This window comes from Equus asinus, chromosome 21 (genome assembly GCF_041296235.1).
Source record: "Equus asinus isolate D_3611 breed Donkey chromosome 21, EquAss-T2T_v2, whole genome shotgun sequence".
NCBI lineage: Eukaryota > Metazoa > Chordata > Mammalia > Perissodactyla > Equidae > Equus > Equus asinus.
Window position 1 is genome coordinate 91,357,151 of NC_091810.1, and position 27,540 is coordinate 91,384,690.

The 27,540-nt window shown below is 38.3% G+C and overlaps 1 protein-coding gene across 3 annotated transcripts in view; it reads right to left on the reverse strand.

The window, feature by feature from the left end:
* Nucleotides 1-1,155: 1,155 nt before the first annotated feature.
* LOC106829430 (phospholipid scramblase 1-like) overlaps nt 1,156-27,540 on the reverse strand; it is a 31,578-nt gene continuing 5,193 nt past the window's right edge. Inside the window, exons 2-10 of one of the 3 annotated variants that reach the window (XM_070493553.1) lie at nt 25,486-25,509; nt 22,177-22,239; nt 18,030-18,159; nt 17,600-17,886; nt 16,189-16,231; nt 13,013-13,233; nt 11,091-11,252; nt 4,289-4,450; nt 1,156-1,759 (exon numbers count right to left, since the gene is read on the reverse strand). In XM_070493553.1, the coding sequence (XP_070349654.1) occupies nt 1,721-1,759; nt 4,289-4,450; nt 11,091-11,252; nt 13,013-13,233; nt 16,189-16,231; nt 17,600-17,656 (684 nt within the window). In that variant the 5' untranslated portion in view covers nt 17,657-17,886; nt 18,030-18,159; nt 22,177-22,239; nt 25,486-25,509 and the 3' untranslated portion in view covers nt 1,156-1,720. The remainder of the gene's footprint in view (nt 1,760-4,288; nt 4,451-11,090; nt 11,253-13,012; nt 13,234-16,188; nt 16,232-17,599; nt 17,887-18,029; nt 18,160-22,176; nt 22,240-25,485; nt 25,510-27,540) is intronic. The other 2 variants (XM_014838531.3, XM_070493552.1) reach the window with 2 other exon arrangements.

Below are 27,540 nucleotides of genomic sequence, written 5' to 3' on the forward strand. Positions count from 1 at the left end.
AGGAAGGAACTGCTCAGATTAACTGCAGCTTTACTTTGCTTAACCACAGATCCTAAATCCTATGCAAAGAAGGCGGGGGGGGGGGGGGGTCGTGGGGGGGGGGTGATGAAAGCAAGATGTGTCTGTCACAGAGAGAAACGTCAGTGCCTCTAGCTTCATTTGGGGTTGGTTTTGGTACCTGAGAGCTGGCGTGGAAAGCCCTCTCCTTCTCCAGCTGGTGTAATTAATGCCACCAGGATCCAGCTGTGCAGGTACCCCACTTTACCTGGCATGCTATCTGTGCCAACCATAAACTGAACGTGAGCACCCATTACATCTCATCATTGGAATCTGGCATCTGGTGAATTATTAAGGCTAATGAGAGGTGGTCTGGTCTTCGCTTTTCCTATCCCAGTGTTCCCAACATTAGGAACAGTGCTGTTGGAATTCTGCTGACCAGGAAAGGGAGTCGCTCCCCTAAGCCCTTGCTTCCTAAGCACACGTTTGCTTTGCATGAATTCCTTTGTGGTTTGGATCCCCTCTCACTCAATCCAATCTTCCCTACAAGATAGAGCATAAAAATTCCTTTCCATTTCTGACAGGTAGAAATGCTAGTTTCCAGCACTGGAAATTAGTAAACGGATTTTACTAAAGATTATTATATGCTTTTGCTCTTTTTAACGGAGATTTGAAATGGAAGGGGGTCCATGTGTAAGGTTCAGAACATCATCTGAATTGATTATTCACAGTTTGTTTAAAAATAAAAATCAAATATGCAAAGAAACATATCAACGGTTTTTAGCTCACTTATTTGAGTGTTGGTATAAATAATCTACGAGACTATTATTGAAGTTTATACTCTGACGGAATATCTATGTTCTATTTAATTAACACCTGCACGATCTCAGAACTACCACGTCCTATGAATGAGAGAAGACAGGAGCTAGCCAGTCCATGTGTAAATAATTACTTCAAAAATTATAATAATACCCCAGTTTTATAGTGAATGTCTTTAAATGTGTCCTTCTTTGGGACAGAATCATGTCTTTTTTTACTGAAAATCATCAAAAATTGGTAACTTATTGTCTTGTCAATATTGAAATTTTATCTACAGTAGCAGATTAGCTTATGGGAGAAAAATATAGTGTGATTTGCTGAATAAAAAACAAATACAGATTTTACTTTTCTTTTATAATATGTATATTGAGTATTATCAGAAGATAATTGCACAGGAAACTGAAATCGTGTTCATTTTTAATTTTTTGCATCTACAGTATTTGCAAAATAACATTAGTTGTTACAGATGAAATATATTGCAACTAGATTTATAAAATAATATATACTTTTATATTAAAATTAGTCTAGTAAGTCTTTAATTTAGTATAAAACTTGAAAATAAAGCAGAGACTATAGTTCTAAGGAATTTATCATAGGAAATTCCATGTTTAAATGTAAAAATTCCTACATCCTTTCTCTGAAATACACAATGAAAAAGAAAATGTATAAAATAAAAGAAAATGTATAAAAACATTTATAAGTAATACAGAAAATAAACTCTATAATGTGAAAAGTGAAATCATACACCTGGAGCTTCAGGCATCACAGTGTAATTCAAACACGCTATAAGCCATTTCAATAAAGAAAAAAAAAAACTGAGTTTTTCTTCTCCGTAATCCCAATCAATACAGGCTTCAAGTTTTCTGAGGAGACTATCATTAATCCACTACCACATTCCTGCTTTCTAGTTATTGCCTCCACTGCTTTCAAAAAACATGAAGTCCTAGAGAAAAACAAAAATACACAAATGAGTTTTCAGTAAAAAAAAGATCAATTTTCAGACGCATAAATGTTAAGGGATCTGATGAAACATGATAACATATCTGCTAAACAAGACAAACGGACCCTAGTAAGTCAATCTGGGAAAAGTTGATAGCTTCAGCTTTCCATTTTAAAGCAACTCAATTCTAAAATTCTATTCACTTATTGATACCTGCATGAATTTAATTAATCCTCTGGTAATTTCTCTAAATTTCACTTTTTCTCATGCCTCTCAGAATGTTCCTCTTTCAATCTTTCTTCCTCATCTTTTTGTACTCCTCTAATAAAATAACTCTTTCTGTGACTGGAATTCCATACACAAATTTTAGATTTTTTCAGGAGAATGACAGCCCTCTTAGAGTTAGAATGTATCATAGCATTTTTTGGCCCAGTTTTATGATTTCTCTTCCAAACTGGTCCACTGTATTCCCCAGCTTGTCTCACTCCCTCCATGTCTAACCACACACTCTTGCCTATATGACTTCTGCCCAAACCACAGATTTTTGTGTCTCTCACATCTATCTTTTCCGTTGTCAGTTCACAAAGAAATAATTTAATCCTTGTCACCATTCACTTGCAATTGCACTATTGCAATTTTACCTCTTGTCAATCTATTTCTCACATAGTCACCAGGATTTATTTTTCTAAAATTTGGATTTATAACTATTTTCTTTTCTTTTTGTTTTTTTGAGGAAGATTAGCCCTGAGCTAACTACTGCCAGTCCTCCTCTTTTTGCTGAGGAAGCCTGGCCCTGAGCTAATATCCGTGCCCATCTTCCTCTACTTTATACATGGGATGCCTACCACAGCATGGCGTGCCAAGCGGTGCCATGTCCGCACTCAGGATCCAAACCAGCGAACCCTGGGCCGCCGAGAAGCAGAACGTGCAAACTTAACTGCTGCACCACTGGGCGGGCCCTATAACTATTTTCTTTATATCTAGCAAAACTAACTAATTAACTAAATGATTTTCAATATCTTCCCAATGTCTACAAGAAGTTGCTCAATCTTTAAAAGTCCTTTAGAAGAAGCCCAATCTACCCCATAGTCATTTCATAATTACCCCACCACCACCCCCAATCCATTTTTCATCTATCCAAACACGCCAGGGTAAGATTAAATGTTACTTTTCATGTGAAATAAACACTCATTGAAAACACATATAGAAAATATTGAGCCCATGCCAAATTAAATAGAATAGCTTAATAAAATCCCAGTGACCCCTCACCCAGCTCCAATAATTATTAACATGACAATCTTGGTTCAGCAATCACTCCATCCCCTAGAGCCCCTGCCCTCACCCCCCATTATTTAAAAGCAAATTTGTGATTTCATACCATTTTATACTGAAATACTTCAGTATGTGCCCCTAAAAATTATGGACTGTTCTGCTTTTACATAACCATATCATCCTACCTAAAAATAAAAACTTAATAATTAATATCATCAAATAGCCGGTCAATGCTCAAATTTCCCTGAATGCCTTGTAAATGTCTTTTTATACTGTTTGTTTTTATGTTTTTTGTTTGTATCGGTATACAAACTGCATTAAGTTGATGTCTCTTAGGTCTCTCTCTTTTTATTTTATTTTTATCTTATTATTCTGACATGTATTTGTTGAAGCAACTAGCTCCTTTTTCTATAAATTCTCTTAGTTTTTAGTTTTTTCTGATTTCACCCCCAAGTCAATGTTTAAGATATTCATCTTGTGGCCCCAAACCTTGCTTGCATATTGGAATCACCCAACAGCTCTAAACAGCTTGAAGGCTAGTCCCCTCTCCAGAGATTTTGATTTACGATCTGGTGCAGTGTTGACACGGGGAGTTTGAAAGCTACCCAGCTGTTTCCACTGTGCAGCTATGGTTGAAAACCACTGCTCTGTCCCAGGAGTCCTTGGCTTCGCTGTGTATGGAGTCACCTGGGGAGCTATACATACCTCATTCTGAGCTTCTGATTTAGGTAAACTGGAGTATGGGCTGACACTTGGGTTTTTGAGAAGCTCCCTGGGTTATTTAACGTGAAGACAAGCTCAGAATCACTGCTCTAGCCCATGTATTGCCTCTTGATTGGCAGTGCCATTTAAGGGCTTGATTGGATGTATTCTGTTATTGCAGTTTACACTCCTGTATTAGATGAATTAATAATGAATCCGGAGGAAATCTCCTTGTTTCACTAAGTCTTATCCATGTAAATCCAGATTCAAAGTCTACTCCAAAGCACCAATTTCCATTTTTTAATAAAAACCCCAAAGACCAGGGCCTCTCCCTAACACATGAAGTCCTGCTGTTACCATGTGAAACTGCACAGACCATCCAGAGAGAAACTAGTCACCTGTGAATCCAGAGATTCAGGAGAAAATGGAATTTCAGAATGAGGATTAAATAAAACCTATAAACTTAAGAAGATCATTTAAAATGTACAATTTACTGAATCATTTCAGAATGAGAATTGAGAGACCATCTATACTCCAGATGAACCAGAATACACTTACAATGAGGAAACATGCGCCAAGCATCGCAGCTTTCATTTTCACATCAAGGTCTAAAGGGAACTGGATCCCAAAGTTATCAGCATCTGTATATGCCTCTCTCAGAAAACCACCCCACTGCTTGGAAATCTTGCCAACCACATTTGCTTCATCAAGAGACTTAACCTAAATTGAAAAAGAAAAAGACAGTCTTAAAGAATTCTAGAAACCCAATAATAAGGCTACTTCCAAAGTTGGAATAAAATTAAACAAATACTCTACTAAAATTATATGCCATACATAACTATGAACATTATATCATTCATCAGACGCATGTAAAAACCTGGATCTTTTTATAGATACATGAAAAAAACTGTTTCTTTGCTACAGAGATCTTATATGAAAGAAGTTGTGCTGAAATATTTTCTATTCTACATTAAGACACACAGTAATAAATGAGTTGAATTTATCTAAAACAAAATTTAAATAAGAAAAGATACAAATATGAAATGTTTCTTTGACGAAATTTCTAGAAGCCATCAGGAAGTAATAAATAAACCCCATGTGACCTCTGCTTTAAGAGAAGCACAGGGCATTTACACAGGCAGAGTGTTTAATGGGATGGGAGGACCTGTTACTACCCGCTGTCAGTAGGAAAATGTGAATGGCTAAGAAGCTGGGAAAGAGGACTGGCAGTTTTGAGAGAGGGAAAGTAACCGCGAAGTAACTTGATGGTATACCCCGGGTCAAAAGTTGGGGTAAGACTAGACAGCAGGAGGTGGGTAAACAGCAAAAGAGGAAGAGTGTATGAAAAAAAGGGCTCCAAAGTAAAATTTTTCTAATCTTACAATTCTGCCTGATAGCCCTGGGCCATCACAAATAGTGAACAGATTGTGGCCGGACAAACGCACCTCACCAAGTGGGCATGCGGGGACTGAATTTAGCCCACACCCACCAAAGTACGTACACATAGGTTGCATCAACCCAGGAGGAGAAGCATCCTTTTCAAACGTACATGCGGTACCATATGTGCTAGAAACACCCTTGCCTCAGGCTGGGATCAGCTAAATTAATGAGGGAAACTGAAAACAGTTGACATTTTATTTGGGTGTGGGTAGATGAGTTCTTTAAAAATCTGAAATAAATTCTAATATGAAAACTGTGGGAGCATAGATAGCATGTTCATCAAACATCCCCCGTCTCTATAGGGCCAGTGTTCTCTGCACACTGATAATTCGTCCTGGCCACGTGACCTGTTTGACCAATGGAATGTTAGTTGCTGTGACAGGAGCAGAGGCCTTAGCCGAGGCTAAGTGGGTCAGCCTGGCTCTTGCTCTCCAGGGATCAGCCACGAGGAAAGCAGGACCCAGGGGGCTGCTGTAGCTACAGCTCCAAAACAAACATACCTGGGACAGATCTGAGGCCAACCTACAGCCCGAATCAGAGCCATCTAGCTAAGCCTAGGAATGTGCCCTGAGGCCCCACTGACCTGCAGGCCTGTGAGCATGGGAATAAATGCCCGTTTTTTTTAAGCCACTGAGCTCTAGGGCTTATAAGCTATGCAACACTATTGTGGCAAAATAGCCTAACACAAATTCCTTCTTGCACATTGTAGTGTTTTATCTGCTAATAGCTCTCATTGAAGGATTTCAAGCTAGTAATAAAATCTTACATTTTATTTTTCAATTGAGTTATTTCTAATTTTTGAAATATTTTTAAATGAAATATACAAAAGATAACGTACTAACCACCATAATCCCACCACTAGACGTAACGGACAGTAACTTTCCCCTTTCTCACTCCTACAGCAGGAAATTTAAAAATTCACCAACATTTACATAGGAAGTAGAACATATAATTTTTTTATGGAAAAGTTCAGAAATGTGAATAGTCAATTCATATGTGACTTGAAGTTACTGCTGAAAAGTCAACAGGATTAGATAATTTTTAGCTAAATTCTAGATAATATTTTAAAAACAGAAAATCTAGGTAATAAAAAGATTTAAACTTCTGGAAATAAACTGATATATCACTATTAAAGGTATTCTAAAAAGTAATCTATAGGCTCATCTCACAATATAAATATAAATGCAAAAAATCCAAATACAACATTAGCATATAGAACCTAGGGAAGTATCAAAAGAATATACTATCAAAGAGTAAAATACTAGAAAATCATATAATTCACAACATATGAGTATATCCATAGAGGCTGAAAAGGTATTTTTACTAATTAAGCCTTTATATAACATTTAGTATATGCAAGGCATTTAAATGCTTTACAAGTATGAAGTAATTTTTTTTCTCCTAAGATATGTACTATTATTACACACAACTGTCATGTGAAAAAGCTGAAGCAAAGAGAGGGTTAAGTAGTTTGTCAAGTTCACACGGATAAGCAGTCATGGGGATGGGTCTGAAGCCCAGGCTTGCTGCTCCAGAGTGTCTGTATTTGTGACAATCATGATACTCTGCCTTTTAGGAAGTTAAGTATCAATTCTTAATAAAAACTTAGGTCAGAGGTCGACAAACAAAGGTCAATGGGCCAAATCTGGCCTGCCCCCTGTTTTTGTAAACGGTTTTGTCAGGAAACAGTTACACGCAGTATTTATGTACTGTTTATGACTCCTTTCATGCTACAATGACAGAGCTGAGTAGTTGCAACAATATGTATATGGCCCATAAAGTGTAAAATGTTTTCTCTTATTCCTTATAAAAGGAAAAAAGCATGCTGATTCCTGCTCTAGGTAAAATAAGAATAGAAAAATACTGTGAAAAATGACAGCCAATATCTTTCTAAATTATGAAATATTTGCTGCTATTTCAATTGAAATCATCAACTTGGTAGGTATTCCCACAATTGGCCTTATTCAGTTTTGCTGTAGAAGTAGGCTGGAAAAGAAAATGAGCTAATTGGTAAACATTAAACATTAAAACATTTGAAGAGCTAAAATAGTTTCATTTGCCTTGTGATTTTATACCTAGGAAAACCAAGTAAATACAGCAAAAATGCCCTCTAAACTTAATTCTGGAGTCCAGTCACATGACTGGATATACAGTAAACAAAAATAAACAGCTTTTCTCAATGTTAATAATAAGTAGCTAAAAATATTAATATTCCTCCCTAATAGTGATAATGCCTATATGTTACTTAGGAATAAATTTATCAAAAAAGATAGAGGTTCTTCATGAATAAACCTATTTGGTCTCGTGAAGAATACAAACTTAGAAACGAATGAATAAAAAGACAGAATGCTTCTAGGATGAGACAAGTTTAGCATCACAAATACGTTAATTTTAAAAGATGATAAACAGATTAATACAATACCAGTGAGATTCTAACTTCTGAAAAATTGAATGAAATGACCTTACTGTTCACAGGGAATAAAACATCTGATAATAGCAAGAAAATACGATAAAGAAGGATACCGATGACCATTGGGCTATGACTAGATGTAGGATGTATCATTAAGTCACTACCATTGAATCATAAGGCACTGCTGTAAGGACAGATAGTGAGATCAATGCAACAGAGGAGAGAATCTAGAAATAGCTCCCATTACTTGTGGGAATTTAATGGATGGTATTTCAGTTCAGGAAGGAATGAATAGTCTACTTAGTAAATTGTGAAGACACAGCTGTCTAGCCACCTGGAAGAAAAAAGTTTGATCTTATATTGTACAAATAAAATTCCATGTGAGTTAAACATTTAAATGTAAAAAGACAAAAAACAAGTAGATAAAATATAACATCGAGGAGAACATAACTAAGACAGGAGAACCAGAAACTATTAAAATACATATATTTGACTACGTAAAGTTTAAAATTTCTATATTGCTATACATATATATATTATTTGTGGAAAATATTTGCAAATCAGAGGACAGACGCAGGGTCAATGTCTTCAACACAAAAATTATATTTATAAATTGACAAGAAAAAAAGCAAACAACCCAATAGATAAAACAGGCAATGGATATGAATGGACAATTCCACGAGAGCAAATATAAGTAGCTGGTAAACCTAGATAAAATGCTCACAATCCCTAATGGTTAGGGAATTACATTAGAGGTAATCTTTTCCCTCTACCGCTTGCTGATTTTAGATTCCCTTGTTTAGTTTGAAGTTCGCAATTTAAGCTGTATGTAGGTGCCATTTATTTTTCTTACCCAGAACTCCTTGCACTTTCAAAATCTAAGGATCCATGGCATCAAGTCTGCAAGATTCTTAGTCATTCATCTCTTTGAATATTATCTCAGCACATTTTCTGTCTTCTCTTTTTCTGTAACTCCTCTTTGGTACATGCAAGAGTAGTTTATTATAGCTTCTGTTCCCTTCAATTTTTTTTGTCCCTTCAAATTTACATCTTTCCCCCACTTCCTTTTTATTTTCCTCATATGGATCAGCCAGTTCACTAGTTCTCTCTTCACGTGCATCTAATTTGCAACTCAAACTTTCCAATGAAGATTTATCAAGGACTGTTCCTCATTTCTGGAAGTTCTATTTGGCTTGTTTTCAAATCCTCCTGTCCTTTATTAGTAGTCTCATTCTTCCCTTATGACAGTTTTTGTTTTATCTTTTGTCTCTTTAATGTTTATTGAGGTATTTCTTGTATGATTGCAAACTGTTCTATTACATGCAGTTGTTCCTGGTAAATTAGTTTCTAGAGAATTATGTAGTTTTTGAATCTGCCCACATGAAGATAGGCTTTTTCTGTGGGAATAGAGGGTGCCCTTGGGGATCAATGTCCTTCTAGTGTGCTTTAGCATTTGATTCTGCCATCTGTATACCACTGGGGATCAACTTCTATGTTTCGAGATTCCTGAATCACAACAGTGGTATGAATTCAGACTTCAAACTCATAGATAAGGCTGGATTGGGGGGATAACAGTTTCACACAGGCATATTTTCACCCCCTACCAAGAATCCTGGAAAGAGACAGATTTATCATCTCCATGGGATAAAAAGTCTACTTGTCTTCCTTCTACTCACCCTTGGGATAATCTGCTCATGGCTTCAACTACCATCTGTATGCTGAAAACTCTCCAACCTTTTCCTCTACATACCTAAAATTATACATGACTCAAATACAAATCATTAGCTTCCCACAAACAACTGTTTGTCCTCCAATATTCTTAATTCAGCCTATGGCATCATTATTCATTCAGCTTTCCAAACATTAGACATCAGAATCATCTCCAAATTTGCTTTAATCCTCAACTGACATAAATCCATGAATCAGTTCTACTTAGTACACTTATTAAATGCCTCTTGAATTCTTCTTTCCTTTAGAAGGACTCTTGCTCCTGCTGTGTTTCTACACCAAGTTGCTATGCCTGTTGGCACTCAAATGGAGTTCACATTCCATAATGGTCCCTCATATTGATAATTTCTGCTTTCAAATTCTCCATTTTCTAGCTTACAGAAAGTGATTCAAGGCACTACTTTCTCAATTCCCTCAAAGATGTTACCTAGTTAACACCATTGTAGGTACACAAGAAAAGTTAACTCATTACATATACTGGGGGCTTTAAGGCATCCATTGAGAAGGGTTGCTGGATGATTTCTAAATCCCTTAGCATTAAATATAGGAGGTTCACAATACAGTCTGACTTGCTTCACCAGTATTTTCACTTATTTTCCACAAATAAACTATATGTCAGCCAAACTTCTGTTAATGTTCCCTTAAAGAACAAATATCTTTTTAGTCTTCCACGTCTTTGATAGGAATGATAACCCTACACAGAGAACTATTATACATAAACCCATAACGTCTTTACACATACATGGTACACAGCCCCCCGACCCTCCACCACACACTGTGCATATCGCTTTGTAAGAGTCCTTATAAAGTCTCTGTTACATCACGTGTTTTCTTAGAATTACCTCTCCCTCATGAGGCTCTGAAGTCAATGAGGGGAAGGACTCATCTTTATATAACCAGGGTCTAACAGGAATTGCAAATCATGTGACTAGAGAAGCCAGGCAGATCACGTAAAAGAAAAGCTGGATAGTGAAAGACCTTAGGAAGTCAAGGGACAGTGACAGAGTTCCCCTTTCTTATCACAAGGGGGCAGCACTGCCCAGGTTCAGCCTGTTTGTGCCTTTTCTATGAAAATGTAGGCTCAATTTACCAGATTTTCTGATTGCCTAACAATATGAGAAAACCAAGATTAAGTTATGAAATATCCTGATTTTTAAAGATTTGCCACTAAATAACTTGGGCTACAAGGCTGGCCCATCTGTTGGAAAACTGCTGTCATCAAATTCCTCCCTGTAGTAAATACACAGCTATATCATGGTTTCTGAGGATGGAATTTAATACAAGGGTAAAGGAGCGTCCTTAGAGAAGCATAATTGGGTAGTAGGCCTTAATGCTATTTTCCTGAAAACTCTCTTTGCATAATTTGGCTTTTTGTAGGAACTTAAAGGTGTCAGACCTTCTGAGGAGGATCTAGCACATTGGCAGCCTGCACTGCGGACTAGCGAGGGTCCATATGCTCTGCAGTCAGACTCAGATGACAAGGTTAATGTCGTATTTCAAATAGAGAATACACAGAAACCACCATGTTTAAATGTTCGATGTTTTGCTTATATTTCTTGACTACAAAGCTCTGCTTCTCTTTTTTCCATTTAGCATAACCAACACAGATGCTTAATCAGAGCAACAACCATCTTTCTGACCAAAGGTAAATATATGAGCCATTATCTTCCTCTTGAGATATCAGAATACGTATATTTATTTAATATGTTTGTAACATCCCCCCAAATTATATTATTCTTATATTAGGAAGGTAACGCCTATGAACACTATCACATCTCTTACCTCAAACTCAACATCTGCACAACATCTGCACACAATACACGGACCGATAATCTTAAGTACATCCTCTCTCCTCTCATTTTGAACTGTAAACTTAGGCAGACACGGGTGCCATATCTGAGTCACATAACCTATTGGTACACCAGGAGGAGCGTGGATTTCTAGCTATAAAAGCAAAAAGATATATATAAAAATCATCATCATCATAATGTCTAATAATAACTCATTTATTGAACACTTCTTTTTTTTTTCTTTTTTGGTTAGGAAGATTGGCCCTGAGCTAACATCTGTTGCCAATCTTCCTCTTTTGTTTTGCTTGAGAAAGACTGTTGCTGCACTCACATCTTCTATTTTATCAATCTTCTTCTATTTTATGTGGGACGCTACCACAGCATGGCTTGATGATTTGTGCTAGGTCTATGCCTGGGATCTGAACCTGTGAACCCCGGACCACCAAAGTGGAGTGCACGAACTTAACCACCATGCCACCAGACTGGCCCCTTGAACACTTTCTAAGTGTCAGACACTGTTCTAAGCACCACTCAATTCATAATACATCCCTACTGGGTTGCCACTATTATCCCTATCTATAGAGGACGTAACTGAGGAACAGAGAGGTTAATTAAGTTGTACTAGATTCTCCAGCTACAAAGTGGGAAAGATGAGACACAAACTCAGGCAGGCTGTATGCAGAGTCTTCACTCTTAAGCTCTGCTCTAGTGGTCTCCTACTTCTTAATTTCCATCCTTATGAAAAATGTCTAAAAATTTAAACTCCTTTAAAAGCAGTAGTTTAGATGTAGGAACACAGCTCTGATCCATGGTGCAGTTTTCAAACAGGAGTGGTAACGGTGTGATCATGGAAAGAAAACGGGGCCTGGAATGTTGGCTCTGCTACTCAGCTGGGCACCTTGAGAATGCCTCCGTGTGCTCATCCGCAAATGAGGGCTTCCCAGGCCCACTGTGTATGAGCAGACACTATAACACGTCAATGTGCGCTTTATACTGTAGCGCGCATTCCACCAAACTCTCAGTGTTTCCTCAGGTATTCCCAGGATAGATATTATTCCTAAGCTAAATGACATAGAAAACAAAATAATTCAGCATGAACAACTTCAGTTATCTTTTTAAAATAAACGCACTATTGGACTTCCAGTATCTGTGTGCTTGTATCTTTGTCTGTGTCATGCTCTCAGAGCTACCTATGTGCAACGACTAAGTGACCCGGGCAGGGCTGGTCTCACACCAATGGGGACACAGGCAAAGGCCAACTTTCCTATAAACTCTCTGTGCCCTGGCATCTCCCCTGAGATCCATGTTCTCCACCAATGGGCTGTCAAGTAATAGGAAGGAGACACTTGGTGTTTACGGAGCTAATGGTTCTCATACTAGTGTTTACCTCTTACGGAGGACTCAAATATATTAATTTTTTAAATGGCAAAATGAAAAACACAGAAGTTGAGATTTTTCAGAGGGGGCCTCTCCTAGGTTTGCTTCTTAGTAGGTTGGCCAAAATTGTGAGATGAATACATCCGTTCTTTCCTCATTCTTCTGTCCACTTGTTCCTGGGATGGTATTCCAGGATATTCTTTACGGTGCCCCTGTTCTGGTCTTGGTCAGGCCTCTCACGGTCATTTCAGATAAGGGATTTGACCAAGGTGCCCTACCTTCTCAGTTCTCCCAAAGGTCAAGAAGTCTGGTCTCTGAGTGGATGCTCAATCCCATGAGACACACTGCTCAGGGATACGGGGCTAACTGCTCACTGTTTTACACCTGCTCCTTTTCCTGCACAATTTATTCTCAAGCATAAACCAATAATTTATGGGCCAATTTCCCTTTAAGTCTAATTTGATTATACGGGTTCAACAAAAGGAGGAAAACTCTTACCAAACTACCTACAAAGTACCCTTGTAATTGCTCACCGACCTCTTGAAGGCAGCAGGGGAAAAAGCAGCTGTTACACCTCAGTGGTCTCTGCATGGTTATGACTTCTTGGCCTAGATTATCAACAATCCTCAGGGTAAAAGGTCGAGCAGGCCCAAAACAATATCGGGTACAGCAATCAGTATCCTCCTTTGCAAAGTAAATCATCTGTCCAAAGCTGTTCTTAATTTCATATTTGTTTTCAGTTTCAAAACCTGTTAGGACTAAAAACAGAAAAGAGGGAATCATTATGACCATGATGTTATAAGAATATTGAATTTACCCCAAGATACTATAACATCTAGTTATGCCATGTTTAGTTGATATTTCAAGTAACACAAGAAGAAAGAAAAGGAAAGGTGTTTAGAGATGATTCAGACAGAGGAAAAAACGGCAAAGGCAAAGAAGGAGGGGAGGGCATTAAGGCACAGAGACATTAAGAGTCCCTCTGGGAGACTTGGAGGAGCACACTCCTGTCCTCGTAATTCCGTAGGCACACGTCAGAAAGGCAGACTCGGCTGCCGAAGATGGTGCGATGCTGCAGATGGTCAAAGCCATGCGAGGTGGATGCAGAAGATGTCCACTAGCTCGGTGTCGTTTTCATATACTCAGTTAGGAAGGAGAATATAGGATGATTGCTATGTTTCTGCTTTATGAAATATAGCCAAGAACTGGTTTGAGATTTTATTTTACATACCATATTGATGGCTTATCTTTTTGCACCATGTTTGAGGGAAAGTAATGTACTTACCTTACTTACTCTCCATGTGAAGAGGGAGAGAGTGAAATGGAAGGTAGATTAGAACATCACGTGGGCCCAGGGCACCTGTGTTTAGCTCAGCAGCAGTTGCTCAGGAGGGGGAGACAGGTATTACACAAGGGGGAAAGGTGCTTGGCAACCAAGGCTGCAGCTCAGAACATCTGGAACACTGGCATCCTAAGTGAGCTCTGCACCTTAGAGGGTTCACCTCTCCACAGGGACACAGAGCAGTGTCAAGGCTGACACTCACGTCATTTCTTACCAAAGGGCTTCCCATACAGACCCACATGTAGGAAATCTCTCCTTACTTGAGCCAGGAAGGAGCAATTAATGGTCCCATTTGTCCCTAGCCCTCAATAACTTGGGTCATAGGATGTCAGAGGCCACCAAAATAATGAGTGATTAAAAGAAATATATGGAGACAAAAGCTACTCTCTAATATCTGTGTGGATGGACTTTTAGTCAGGTAGAGATGTCCTTCACAAATTCTATCATCATGACCTCCCTTAAGTGTCTTTCTCTGACTTAGACAAGCCTGCTCTGTCTTCATAAGAACTGCCCTTGACCTCAACATCTGCAGGTCTATTGTTTCGTGAGAAAAAAACTAAACTGATTCACGAGATGGGATCTGTTATCTAACCGTTTCATTAAGTAGCTTAACCTCAAAAATGTTCAGCTTGTTCATCTATAAAATGAGGTAAACGGGCTTCTACAATCTATAATTTCCTTCTAGTTAAAAAAATGAAAACAAATAAAAATATGAATTCTATGGCTATGTCTTTATTGTCTATTAAGTTTTGAATTGGGAAAGTTATAAGTGCTTGTCGTACTCTCAGATGCTAAAAATAAACTGAGTAGTCTTCACCTCTTTACATTATTCATAATGTTAAAATATAGACTTTCAGGGGCTGGCCCCGTGGCCGAGTGGTTAAGTTCGCGCGCTCCACTGCAGGCGGCCCAGTGTTTCGTTGGTTCGAATCCTGGGCGCGGACACGGCACTGCTCATCAAACCACGCTGAGGCAGTGTCCCACATGCCACAATTAGAAGGACCCACAACGAAGACTACACAACTATGTACTGGGGGGTTTTGGGGAGAAAAAGGAAAAAAATAAAATCTTTAAAAAAAAAATATAGACTTTCAATTTGAGACAAAAAGAAAATTAAAGACATCCCTTTTTTAAAACTAAAGAATGATTAACTACTAAATTTGGAACTTACTTTATATTTCATGATTAATACATATATATTTCACAAATACATATACAACTTAGAAGTCTAAAAACTACAGACATACAGTTTAGAGTATTTGTATATATAATGTATAGTGTCTGGTTTTGGGGGTTTTATAATCTCAAAAATAAATTCTTTAGAATGAAACATTTAAAAAAATTTAGAATACAAATTATCAAACAACAAAGAGAACTTTTCCAGAGAAAACTTAGTATAAACAAACAAAAATGAGAACATTATAAATATCTAACAATGTAAATTAGAAGTAATCTAAATGTAAGAGGTGACAATTATATATTCTAACCAAGTCTATTACTATACTAGTAAAATTCATGTTATAATTTCTACCAGTGGAAAGGTACTTTGCAGAGAGGTGAAGAGGATTTGACAGATAGCTGCTAAAAACTAGCAAAGTTTTCACTAGACTCTTTATATCTAGAAGGAAGACACTACGGTTCATGAATCTACCCAGGCTCTCTTTCCCCTGGCAGGAGTTCTGAAACATCTAGTGGCTTCCTAAGTTTATCTTGCACCTGAGGAACGCTGGGCCCAAGCAGACACAGGGTGGAGTCATGCCCCATTCACAGGAGCAGGAGAGCTGTTCTGGGAAGCCAGGCCTTGAGGCCTGCTGGTCCGCCTCCTCCAACACTTCAGTGGCCCCATATCCAGGGGGATGCTCCTCAGCCCGTGGAACAAATGTTATAGGGTTCATCTGAGCTCCCAAGAGGAACTGTGGGCAGGAATACGATGTTCCAAAACATATCCATCCAAATTCAAAATGTTTATTGGTTTTAGAAATCTACTCAGGTAGCTGAACTATTGCATTTGGCTCTGTGCCAATCTCAAGGTAATCAGAAACCAGGCAAAAAGCAGCTGAAGTGATGGAAGTCAGGCAAAGAGAGAAACCACTGAAGTGACAAAGTAGCTTTGATTGGTTTCCTTCTAAGTTAGGGTCTGCACCATGAGGACAGATGCCCAGCATAAGAGTATTTCACCACTTGACTCTTAATTTCAGGAAACCAGCTGCTGCTAATCATTATTTCATTAGCATGAAGAGAGGCATTTGTAAATGACCAGGTTTAACTGTTCCGCAGCAGGGACAGTGTTATATTGGTGGCTGTTGATATGCCTTTATCTGCATAAATGTCCTCTCTTTCAACAAATATGATCAATACGCTGAAGACTTACCTTCCAGAAGCTCAATTTGCTGATGAACCAGTATCTGATCTATCTATTATAGTAAAAAAGAATCAATCTGTAAGTATATATTACATGTTTTTAAGCCAACCAAATTAACATTAGTTTTTATATTTTAAAGAATGCATATAATCAATTACCAATATTATCAATATTTAATCATGGTTTATATTAGTACTGGGTGTAACCAAAGTTAATATAGTTTTAATTGAAAAAATATCCATTGAATGTGTTCACTATTAATGTGGGCAAATTCAGGTCAAATAAAATTGACTTACACTGGAATCCCTATAGAAATTAGAAAAAAAGATCCTTCTAGAAAAGGATTAAAAAATATTAAACGTTTTTATCCATTTAAAGAGCTTTTTCCTATAAATATGAAAATTTTTCTTTTTACTTATACTTGATATTTATTATTATTTGCAGTAGGTGATAACTTCTACATATTTTGTAAAATCTTAATTAAGAAAAAAATTGATTTAGGGTATTTCTTGGAGAATTAATGAACAACTAAAAGTTCTTACAGTATATGCTGTCCAAGTGCATTGTGGGAAGTTAAATTAATGCAAAGAGTACAAGAGAGACAACTCATTTACTAAAAACTAATTGAATATCATAGGAATATTCATTTATTTGTTTATAGATTAGACACAAAGAATTTCATATTTCTACATTCCCTACTTGATTTCTAACAGCAAACAAATATGAAACCTCACATGCAGTACATTAAAATCCAGGATGTTTTCCCTTATTGATAGCTTAATAAAATTGGATCTTCAAAGAACAAAATCATCATAAAAATGTAATTGTGTTAATTATAATAAAAAAGTGAGTCACATTATACACAAAACATTAACTCCTTTTTTGGTACCCCTTATTGGAACTGAAAACTAAATTGAGTTTGACGTTTCTTTCCACCTCCTAGGTAATTATTCAGTGTTGGGATTAAAGAGCACAGGATCCAGAACCAAGATTCCAGAATAAAAAGCCATTCCCACTTCCTTAGTGTTTTGATGCTGAGCAAATTGTGTAACTTCTCTGGACCTCAGATTCTTCTTCTGTAAAATGGTGATAATTATAGCACCTATATATCATAGAGTTTCTAAACCAGTTAATACATGCATTATACTCAGGAACAGAGGCTGGAAAACAGTGCTTAATAAAGATTTGCTATTGGCTATTATCACAGATTCTGTTCAAGATCATGGAAAACACAATTTTATAAGACATTTGCATTTTGCTTTAAAATTAAACCTGACCTAGAAGAATTAGAGTAATTTGTTAGCAAAAAATATTGTTTTACCATTTTGGACTTCCGTGAATCAGTCATTTATTAATCTTATTATGTAAAGTGGAAGCACGGTTTTATTTTTTTATGACTGTTTTATGTGTTTGAAATTACCTGACTTAAATATTCCAACCCAGGTGGACAGTCTGATGGAGGTGCTGGTGCTGGCATCCATGGTAGCCCTCCAGGTCTACCTGGATGATTATACACTGGCTGCTGCTGGACAGGAGAGCCCACTGGGCCAGCACCTGGATAATCAGCTGGTGGGACTGAGAGGCCAGCCTGGGGGCCAGGATAGCCAGCCTGGGGGCCAGAGTAGCCAGCCTGGGGGCCAGGATAGCCAGCCTGGGGGCCAGGATAGCCAGCCTGCGGGCCAGGATAGCCAGGAGGTCCTGGAGGTCCTAAAATAGGAACAAGCGAAATAATTTGTAACTGCACAGAAAAGCGGACACATCAACTCTTTGAGGATTACCCCAGTTATCTACCAAGTAAAATTTCAGCTCAGAAATCCTGTTTCTATGAAGCTTAAAGTGTGTGTTTTTACCTTTCAGCAATTTTTCAGTGAAATATCTGTTTCATATCCACTTCTACTTTGAGGATTTGGGACTGTGTATAGAGTTGGCCCACAACCTTAACCTTATCGTTCAAAACTTAGATGAAAATATGCTTGAAACCTAAGAAAGTGAAAGAAAATCAACAATGATTTTGAGTCACCTACATAAAGATTCTGGAGTGCTTTCATGGAAAAGAGAGATGACATTGAGGAGAAGGCCCAAAATAAAGGCTTTGAGCCAGCATTTCTAGGACCAAATGAGTCTATAAAAAATGATAATTCTAGAATTCTAACAAGTAACATCTCCTTATGTGTAGAACTGGGGGTGGTTTTGCCCCCTCAAGACGCATTTGGCAAGGTCTGTTTTGGCTGTCACAAGTGGAGGGGAGGGGGATTCTGGCATCTGAGGGATAGAGGCCATGGATGCTGCTAAATATCCTAAATGCTGAGAAGAACACCCTGGACAAAAGGAATTATTCATCCCCAAATATTGCAGTGCTGCTATTGAGAAACCCTGGTGCCTGGTGTAGAGGTAAAGAGCATGTCATTCCTTCCAGGCCTCTCCAGACACTTGTCTGGGTTAACAGTTTCCCTGAAGTTCTAAGCTATGGTGTAACCCATTCCTAAGACCCTCTACGGGAAAAAAAAGTTCCATTGTGATACTTAGGTTACTAATTGAAATTTCACAATTTAGCACCTTTAGCTCTTTGGACAATACAATTTGAGAACCAAGGAAGGTAAAAAGTTATAATGGGCAAAATTGTCTTTAGTATTTAATAAGCACAGTAGAGAAAGAAATTTAATAAGTGTATACTATGTATTCCATGTGAATTTGTGATTACAGCGAAGCTTCATAAGCTTATATGAATGGCCCACAGGGTAGTAATTCCATAGGAACGGAATACAATTTCAAAGGACTGTATTTCATAATATTTTATCAGTAAAGGCTATGCAAAAGTTAATACCCAGAGTAGGCAATTTATAAATACTTTTAATGAAACACTGATGACAAAAACACATACATGATTAAAAAGACAGAAAAAAGACTAAACCTCAATGTCTTTTAAATATAGCTTTTATAAGTCATTCCTTCTTAAAATGAATAAATGTTTACAGATGATCTATAATGTGACTGGCTCTGTTCTAGCATCAGAGGATTCAGTTATCAACAAGGCAACCTGCTCTCAGAGAGCTGACAGGCAACTTCTGGGTGACAGAAAATAAATGTTTAAAAAAGATTTCAGATTGATCTGAGGGAGAAAATACATGGGGGAGAGGGCAAGGTATCACATAGTTACTGGCCCAGTGGCGTAGTGGTTAAGTTCATGCACTTCAGTGGCCTGGGGTTTGCGAGTTCAGATCCCAGGCAAGGATCTTCATACCACTCATCAAGCCAAGCTGGGGTGGCATCCCACATACAAAATACAGGAAGATTGGCACAGACATTAGCTCAGCAACAATCTTCCTCAAGCAAAGAGAGGAAGATGGGCAACAGATAGCTCAGGACCAATCTTCCTCACCAAAAAAAAAAAGAATTTATATGGGGACCTAAAAGATGAGAAGGGAAAAACTTTATGTGAAAATCTGGTAGGAAATGTTCCAGAAGAAAGGGAAACCCAAATGCAAAATCCCTGACTTTTGGAATGAATTTGGCATGTGTGAGAAAGAAAGGAACCCCATCAGGAAGAGGAAGACTAGAAACCATAGTCGGGGGGCCGGCCCCGTGGCCGAGTGGTTAAGTTCACACGCTCTGCTTTGGCAGCCCGGGGTTTCACCAGTTCGGATCCTGGGCGCGGACACGGCACCTCTCATCAAGCCATGCTGAAGCGGCATCCCACATGCCACAACTAGAAGGACCCACAAATAAAATATACAACTATATAATGGGGGAATCTGGAGAGAAAAAGGAGGGGGAAAAAAAAAAACAAAAAGAAGATTGGCAACAGCTGTTAGAACAGGTGCCAATCGTAAAAAAAAAAAAAAAACTGCTGTCAGTAAAGACATAGGAGCAGTTCATCTAGGGAGCCCCCTAAAAGGGAGTTTGGGTTTTATTCCAAGCGTGATTGACAGGCCTCAGAGGATCCACAGCAGAAGAGTGAGTTCCGTGATCTGATGTACATCTACAAGGTTTTTCGGAGCGCCAAGCACTGGGATTTAAAATGAGACCTGCAGACGCAATCCCTGCCGTCACGGCCTAACAGGAGCGAGAATGTTAGACCCTATGGCTCACTCTAAGGAAGGGGAACACCAGTGCGATGAAGTGAAACTAGAAATCAGAGACAAGTGCTTTGAAGGAAAGAACCAGGGTGTTATGATTACACATGCCAGAGGAAGCTGCTTGGATGGGGAGAGAGGAAGGGAAGGAGTTGGGGCAGCTTCCCTGAGGACCACCTTTCAGCTGAGACCTAAAGGATGCAAAGAAGTTGAGGCCAGCAGCAGAGAAAGAACATTTTAGAGAGAAGCTCTGGGATAGTAACAAGCATTAGGGCCTTGAAAAATCTGAAAACAGTCCAGTCTCCCTGAAGAGGAGAGAGCCAGGCCTAAGAGGCACTTAAGGAGAAGGCTGGGGAACCTCCAAGCAACTAACTTGTTTAAAACCACCAGACAACTATGAAGAACAGAAGCCAGAATTTGGAGCCTGACCCAGCCTCTCTATGCCCGTTTTCTCTTGCATAATGGGGATAATTAATAGTATTTACTCCATAAGAGTATCTGAGAATTAAATGACTTAATCCACATTACGCATGGTGCTCTCGATTTGAAGCCGTCACTATTGTTAGCATCATTGTCATAAGACTTGAGCTATATGTGGCTTTGGACTTTAGATAGAAAGTTGAGCCATTTTTCTCACAAACTCTCAAGTCTGATTATAACCCAATTTAATTATGTATCACCTACTTTTAATTAGCTATGGGTGGATTAAATCATTCTCCAAGTGCCTTGGGTGACTATCATAGACTTGCTAATAATTCTCCAAATGCCAACCCTATAAGAATTGAGAGCAGCGGTTCTGAGCCTGGCTGCATATTAGAAGCAGGTGGGGAATTAAAAAATGACCAATCCCTGGGTCCCACTTTCGGAGCTTCTGCTTTAACTGTCCTGAGACAGTGCGCTGGTGCTAGCGTTTTTAAGAGCTTCCACAATAATACTTCAGGGCAGGCACCCTTGCGAACTATCAGCTTTGAGCCTTGCCGTTTGTCTAGCTCATATTCTCTTAATTGCAAACATCTGCGTGAGATCCTGGTTCCATGGGGAGATTTCCGGCTAGACACTTAAACAGACCGTTCAGCTCCCAAGCACATTTGTTTGCTCAGAGTAGAATGCAAAATGCATACACTCTTCTGCCCAAACCAGATTCCCTTTGATACTAGGTCCCCAGGATGGTTTCTCAAGATGTGGGTAGCTCACCTACTTGCAATCTGGGTGCACCATGAACTATGCCATTTAGGAAAGTTCTGGTAAATTTGATAACTCCATTTGTCTAAATGAAAATCTCTGAAGTCTTTTATGCATTGGTTCACAGGAAAAAATGTACTCCCAGTACATAGTGAGATGACTCAATTACTTTTCTTAGAAATGCAAGATATAGTTCAGCATGTATACAAAAGTCAAGCTTTCATATGTTACCAAATGAAAATGAGAATTATCCCCAGGTGGGTACATTTCTACTGCTTACAGCTTCCAGGTTTAAGCAGTTGTCTCTTTTTGGTGACTTTCACTGAATACAATTAACCTTAGCTCATACGTGACTCAAAAACATCCAGGGACAAACCTCCTGAATGTGATTACATGATTCCAATGCTCAGAACAGATGGAGAATCAATAAAATCTTTTATTTAATAGATGTATTCTAGGGTTTAATTTATGTGCAACCTTGTATTTCATTTGCTAAATGTAAACTCTCTATTGTTTTTATTAACTCTACATCTTTACTATCCTGTATAAATAAAAATTACTTTTATAATGATACATAGTCAAAAAAATCAAGAACAATTAGGCTGCCAAGTTCACCATTGCACTTTTAATAAAAAGCACTGCTAAAATAAGTACACATAGATGGACAGACAGACAGACACCCTTTGGAGAACAGCAATAACTGAGTAATTTTGTTTTTTTATTCTTTAAACAAATGTTTTACCTTGGAATGCTGCCGGGGGATATTGAGGGGGAGACCCAGCTGGTAAATTTCTTCCTGGCATGTCTGCAATTCAAGGAGAGGGAAACATATATGGAAATACAGAGAAAGAAAAATGCATTGTCCTTCAACAGCTTTAATTTGCACGCTCTTGTGCTGTATGGAAATAGACTGAAGTCTTCACTTAACAAAAGCTCTGCCTGTCATCAGAGTTACTCGGCAGTGGAATCCCATTTCAAACTCCCTTTCGGATAAATGAGGCAACGGGGTTCCTAGGGCTGAATTTCTAGTTTTCAAATATGCCCGGTGGTGAGCGTTTACTTCCATACACTGATTTTGTTGGTATTAGAGAAAATGATTGTTTTAAAACCACATATACACTGTGAAGGAGATAAATGAAACTGGTTGGAGGTGAGGATGGTAATGGAAGAATTACGATTATAAAGATTTCGATAATCATTGCTATTGACAAATTGAAGTGGCAAGCAATAGGATATATTGGAGTATATAAGGAAGCCATTTGGTGTAAACCTAATTCGGCCTGACTTTGTTTTTTCCAAAAGGGCCTGACTGTGGCCGTTGAGCATGCATTGTATATCTGCTTTAAAACATTTCCTATGGCAAGAACAAATGGCCTTAAGATAAAGCTGCAATTTCCCCCCACATTGGCATTTCCTTAAGGATAATCATCTTTCCTTAGGCTAGGAACTGATTGCTGCACTCACCTTTCACCACTCAGCTCACCTGTGACCACCCAGCTGGAGACAACAGACCTGCCACCCTGCTGTGTCCACCGAGACAGCAGACCTACCTGCTGTGTCCATCAATTGCTGTGCCCACAGAGCAGTCTGGCGATTATTGTAAAACGGACATTTCAATCATATGTGAAACATCCTGTTTGGGGTATATAACCGCTCTGTACACCTCACTTCTTTGGTGCCCTTTCTTCCTTCGGGAAAAAAGGCTCCGGGCCATGGTCCTCAGATTTCAGCTCAGAATAAACTCTCCCAGATTTTCATTTATAGATTGGTTATGGATTATTTTTGTCGACGTTATACAAATTATTTTATAATATTTAAAATAATGCATACATTTCAGTATCTAAATATCCTTTTTATGCTTACTCTGCAACCACTCCAATAAGGTTGCACCATAAGAAATCCCCAATATTTGACTAATTTTGACCTACAAAAATCACAACTGACAATTACAATAATCTAACATAGTAAACTTTGTTATCTACTAATCAGTGTGTTTTGAATAATCTTGATATATGTCCATGGTTCACTCTCCTAGTCTTCACATTTGTGTTTCTCCAGTCATTCATTTAGTAGCCACTCCAGCCAGACGATAAATACTTACTGATATCCTCCTGTGTCACCCCTGAGTTAGGCTCTGGGGCTACACTGGCTCTGCCTCCACGAAGTTATGGTCTAGCGGACATTACACTTATACCATATTCTCCTCTCTTTCCTCATGGCTCACTAACTCTAGATTCAAAATAATTTCTTTTGGAATCATGGGGACATGGCATCAATACAGAAGAAAATGTTTGTCAAACTTTCAATCCAATACATTTTCTCTATACTTATCTATCATGAGCCTTCAAAGACCACTCAACGCATGTGGTTTCAGTGCGAAGGCTGGATTGCGGGCCCCCTTTCTCCTCCGTTCAATTGGCTTCATAATAACCTCAACAGAATGGAGTCCATGGAGACTCTGCAAATTCAGGTGACAGTGAACCCTCTACTTCAATCAGCGCTTTTCTCTGAAGGGACACTGCGACATGCATCGAATTATCACAGATCTCTGAAATACCACATCATTCCATCCCAGCCATTCCCTTCTGTTTCGTGCTTCAGGTAGTGGCCTAGCTCCTGGTTTTCTAGCTCTCGAGATCACATCCCTCACTCCCAATCTAAGTTGGAAACTACAAGATCAGACTCAACAGATCTCAAGGAAACACACTGCAAGTCTGAGTTAAAGACATACCTTAACCGATATGTCACATTTTGGCATCTCTTAACAGATACTGTTGTTTGACCAAATACACATATGCATAAAGGGGTTGACAGATTCAAGATTTTAGGAGGTTTTGGTACCAGAGCAATGATCCTGGTTTCAGAAATTCCAGGGGGAATTCACATGGAGAGAAAATAATAAGTTAATGGGCAAGGAGTCAAGTAGACCAAAGAGTACGTGGAGTATGGATGGATTTCTGAATCCAGGAAATGCAACTTAAAATAACTTACAAAAATCACAGGACTATCACATTGCCTTAAAGCTATTTTACTTTTACTTCTATAGATATGTATATTTACATACATACTTACACTTTATTTCCATTTGTGCACCCATATATACATACACACACACAATTATATATATGAAGCTGAGTTAAAAGATGACCACAGTCAAAGGAATCTTTCTAAAGGGATATGCAGCATCCTAAAGCATGTAGCAAATAAGACAGCTTAATACTATATAAATTTACATTTAGAAAGCTTTGAGTTTTGTAAATAAAATTAAACTAATATAGCAAACATTAAGAGAAGAGCACGAAACTTCATGAAGGAAAGTCGAGGTTTCTGTTCCTAACAACTATCTGACGTATCTAGCAAGGCTGACATTGTGGTGATAGGTAAACATCTCTTTCACCATTGAAATAAAGAAAAAGAGAGAATATAAATCCTTTGGAAAACAGGATTTTGTTTTTCTTATTTTCCCCAAAATGTATTGTTTTTCTCTTCAGAACCTTAGATTTTTAAAAAGAGAAAGTCTTCTATTACATACTTGGTCAAATACCCATCTTATTTAGAATTTTCTTGAGAGAAAAAAAGCCAGAACATAGTGATTGGTATTGATTTAAATCTATTCCCATCATAACATATTCATATGTTATGAAATATATATCAGGGATGTATCTGAGGATTTTATTACAGTGGACTGACATATTAAATCTATTATCTGTTAATTAATATGATCTTAACAATTGCTATGTATATAAAACACACACAGAAAAGGGAAAACTGATCTGGATGGACTATAGCATAAATGATACAACAGATTTCATAGTAAGCCTAAAATTTCTTAGGTTTGTCTAAGGCTTTTCTATTTTTAAAGGAAAAATTAGTGGTAGTGGATATTTGTGTACATCTCTATAATCAGCGCAGTGAACCAGACTGGATTCTGGAGCATGAACAACACAAAGCAAATTACATCCTTTCAGAAACCGAATAAAACATTATGACAACACATTAACAACAGACGTAACATTAGGAGCAAAGCAAACACTCAAAGAAAATTACTTACTTTGTTTGTCCATGATTTAAGAGTCTGAAAAATAAGACCAGATATTAATATGTTGTCTACAAATTTACAGGTCAAATATGACTGCTGAAACAAGATACTCTGACATTATACATATACATAGGATACTCCTGTATTCACCTAGTCTACCCGAATCTGGTCACTTAAACCCTTTGGCCTTGACCCTATTCCTCACTGCTGCGGCTCTGAATAGGACTTTAGAAGTTGTGGGTCAGCCCAGGTAGGAGGACAATTTCTAAAAGCTTGGGAGGATAGGGTCCAAGGAGGCAGAGAGCAGGAAGGAAACACTGTGAGCCGAAGATCCCACCTGGTAATCCAGTTAAACATCGGAGGCTTCCAACCTACACAACCTAAAGTGAGCACGTGACCCAAAACCCTGTACTCAACCTCATGGCTGGGCTCCACTCGCGGTTCAACTGGACAGACAGGTTAGCTACCAGGCCACACTACTGCAAATATCTCTGAATTCCAGGTCCCGTGGACGTGTTCTGCCCAACGTGAACAGTGAATCTGAAAAGCCCTGACCCTTTGTTCTAAGCCTCAAGACATGCTGTTGGCCAGGGAACGCACGCTTAGGGGATGTCACAGCTGTAGCACCATGACAATCACACCGAAACTTTGTGTTTGCTTATTTCTAAGAAAATTAATAATAAAAAACATTGTACTCAGTACTTCTGTCTTCGAGAGCCTTGATCCCATCCCAGTCTTTCCCACTCCTCTCCGGCCACTCTTTTGCCTCTCTTCACCTTAAATCCCAGCCCCCATACGCCTGTTAATTACAGTTAAGACATGAGGCAAAACCTCTGTTACCTGACTGTTCTATCTTGGACCCACACACTAACGTGAATCAGCCCTGCCCTTCCCAAGCCATCTCCAGTCTTGGTGCCCCTTTAATAACTCCTCCTGCTGCGTCACCCGAATTGGTAAATAAAAGTCAACGGATGCCTCTATATTCTCAAGTAAAATGTGGTGTTCCCAAGAAGAAACCACATCCTGCCTCTCCTTTCAATTTTATTTCTTTATCGTTGCCTACTTTAAGCATAAAATTTCATACTCTGCTAAAACTCTTAAGAACATTTCAATTATAGTCACTTCTTAATTATATATACTCAAGAAGTTCAGTAATGGTTGAATAATTCAGAATGGGTTTACTTGGCCCTGGAATAAAGCAAAAAGGTGGAGTTACTGATTTTATTTCTTGGCTTTTCTTAGAATAATTGTAACCCAAGTTTTCCTTAACTCGTCAGAAACCAACCACTGTGGACCTCCTCAGGCAAGAAGGGCAAAAAGATTAAAATTTCTGTTTTTCTGTAATTAATCTATAAGATGTTCAGTAAGCTAATAAACACACGTAACCAAAGGAGGCTAAAAGTTTTCCTAGGCCACATTTGTGTAATTGGGTCTGTCATGGGAAGAACTATAAAAGGAGAGTAAATTCATACACACCAAATGCCATGATTATTTTCGTCAACTTCACATTTCCATGGTCAAAGATTATACATTAAAAGTAACACCCATTACCTCACAATATGCCAAGAGAACCTTAACAGATATATAACATTAAAAGACTGAAGTTCTGGAGTAGAAATAAGTCGTATCCCTTAATTAATACACTGGACTAAACATCTCTGAAGAGTTTAACTATCCCCTGTTGCTCCTAGGACACCACTCTTTAATATGATTAGTTAAAAAAAATATTCTATGGCCTTCAGCCAATTTAACAGCAATTTTAAAGAACTATTGTTTCCATCATTCTCCCTTAGCCTACAATGGCAGAAAGGCACTCATTTCAAGGACAGATCCTGAGTAACACCCGGAGAAGGAACATGGGCAAGTTCTTCCATGTGGAGGGGACTTTAAAATTATTAAAATAATTTTTTTATTTTAAAAAAATTAAAATATTTTTAATTGAAAAACATTTTTTTCTTGTGTTTAGTTGTTTGAGCCTGGGAAGTCCCGTGCGAGTCGGAAAGAAAGGACATGCCAGAAAAAGAGGAAATTCATAAATGCCTCTATGCATCATATTAGGAACGGGTG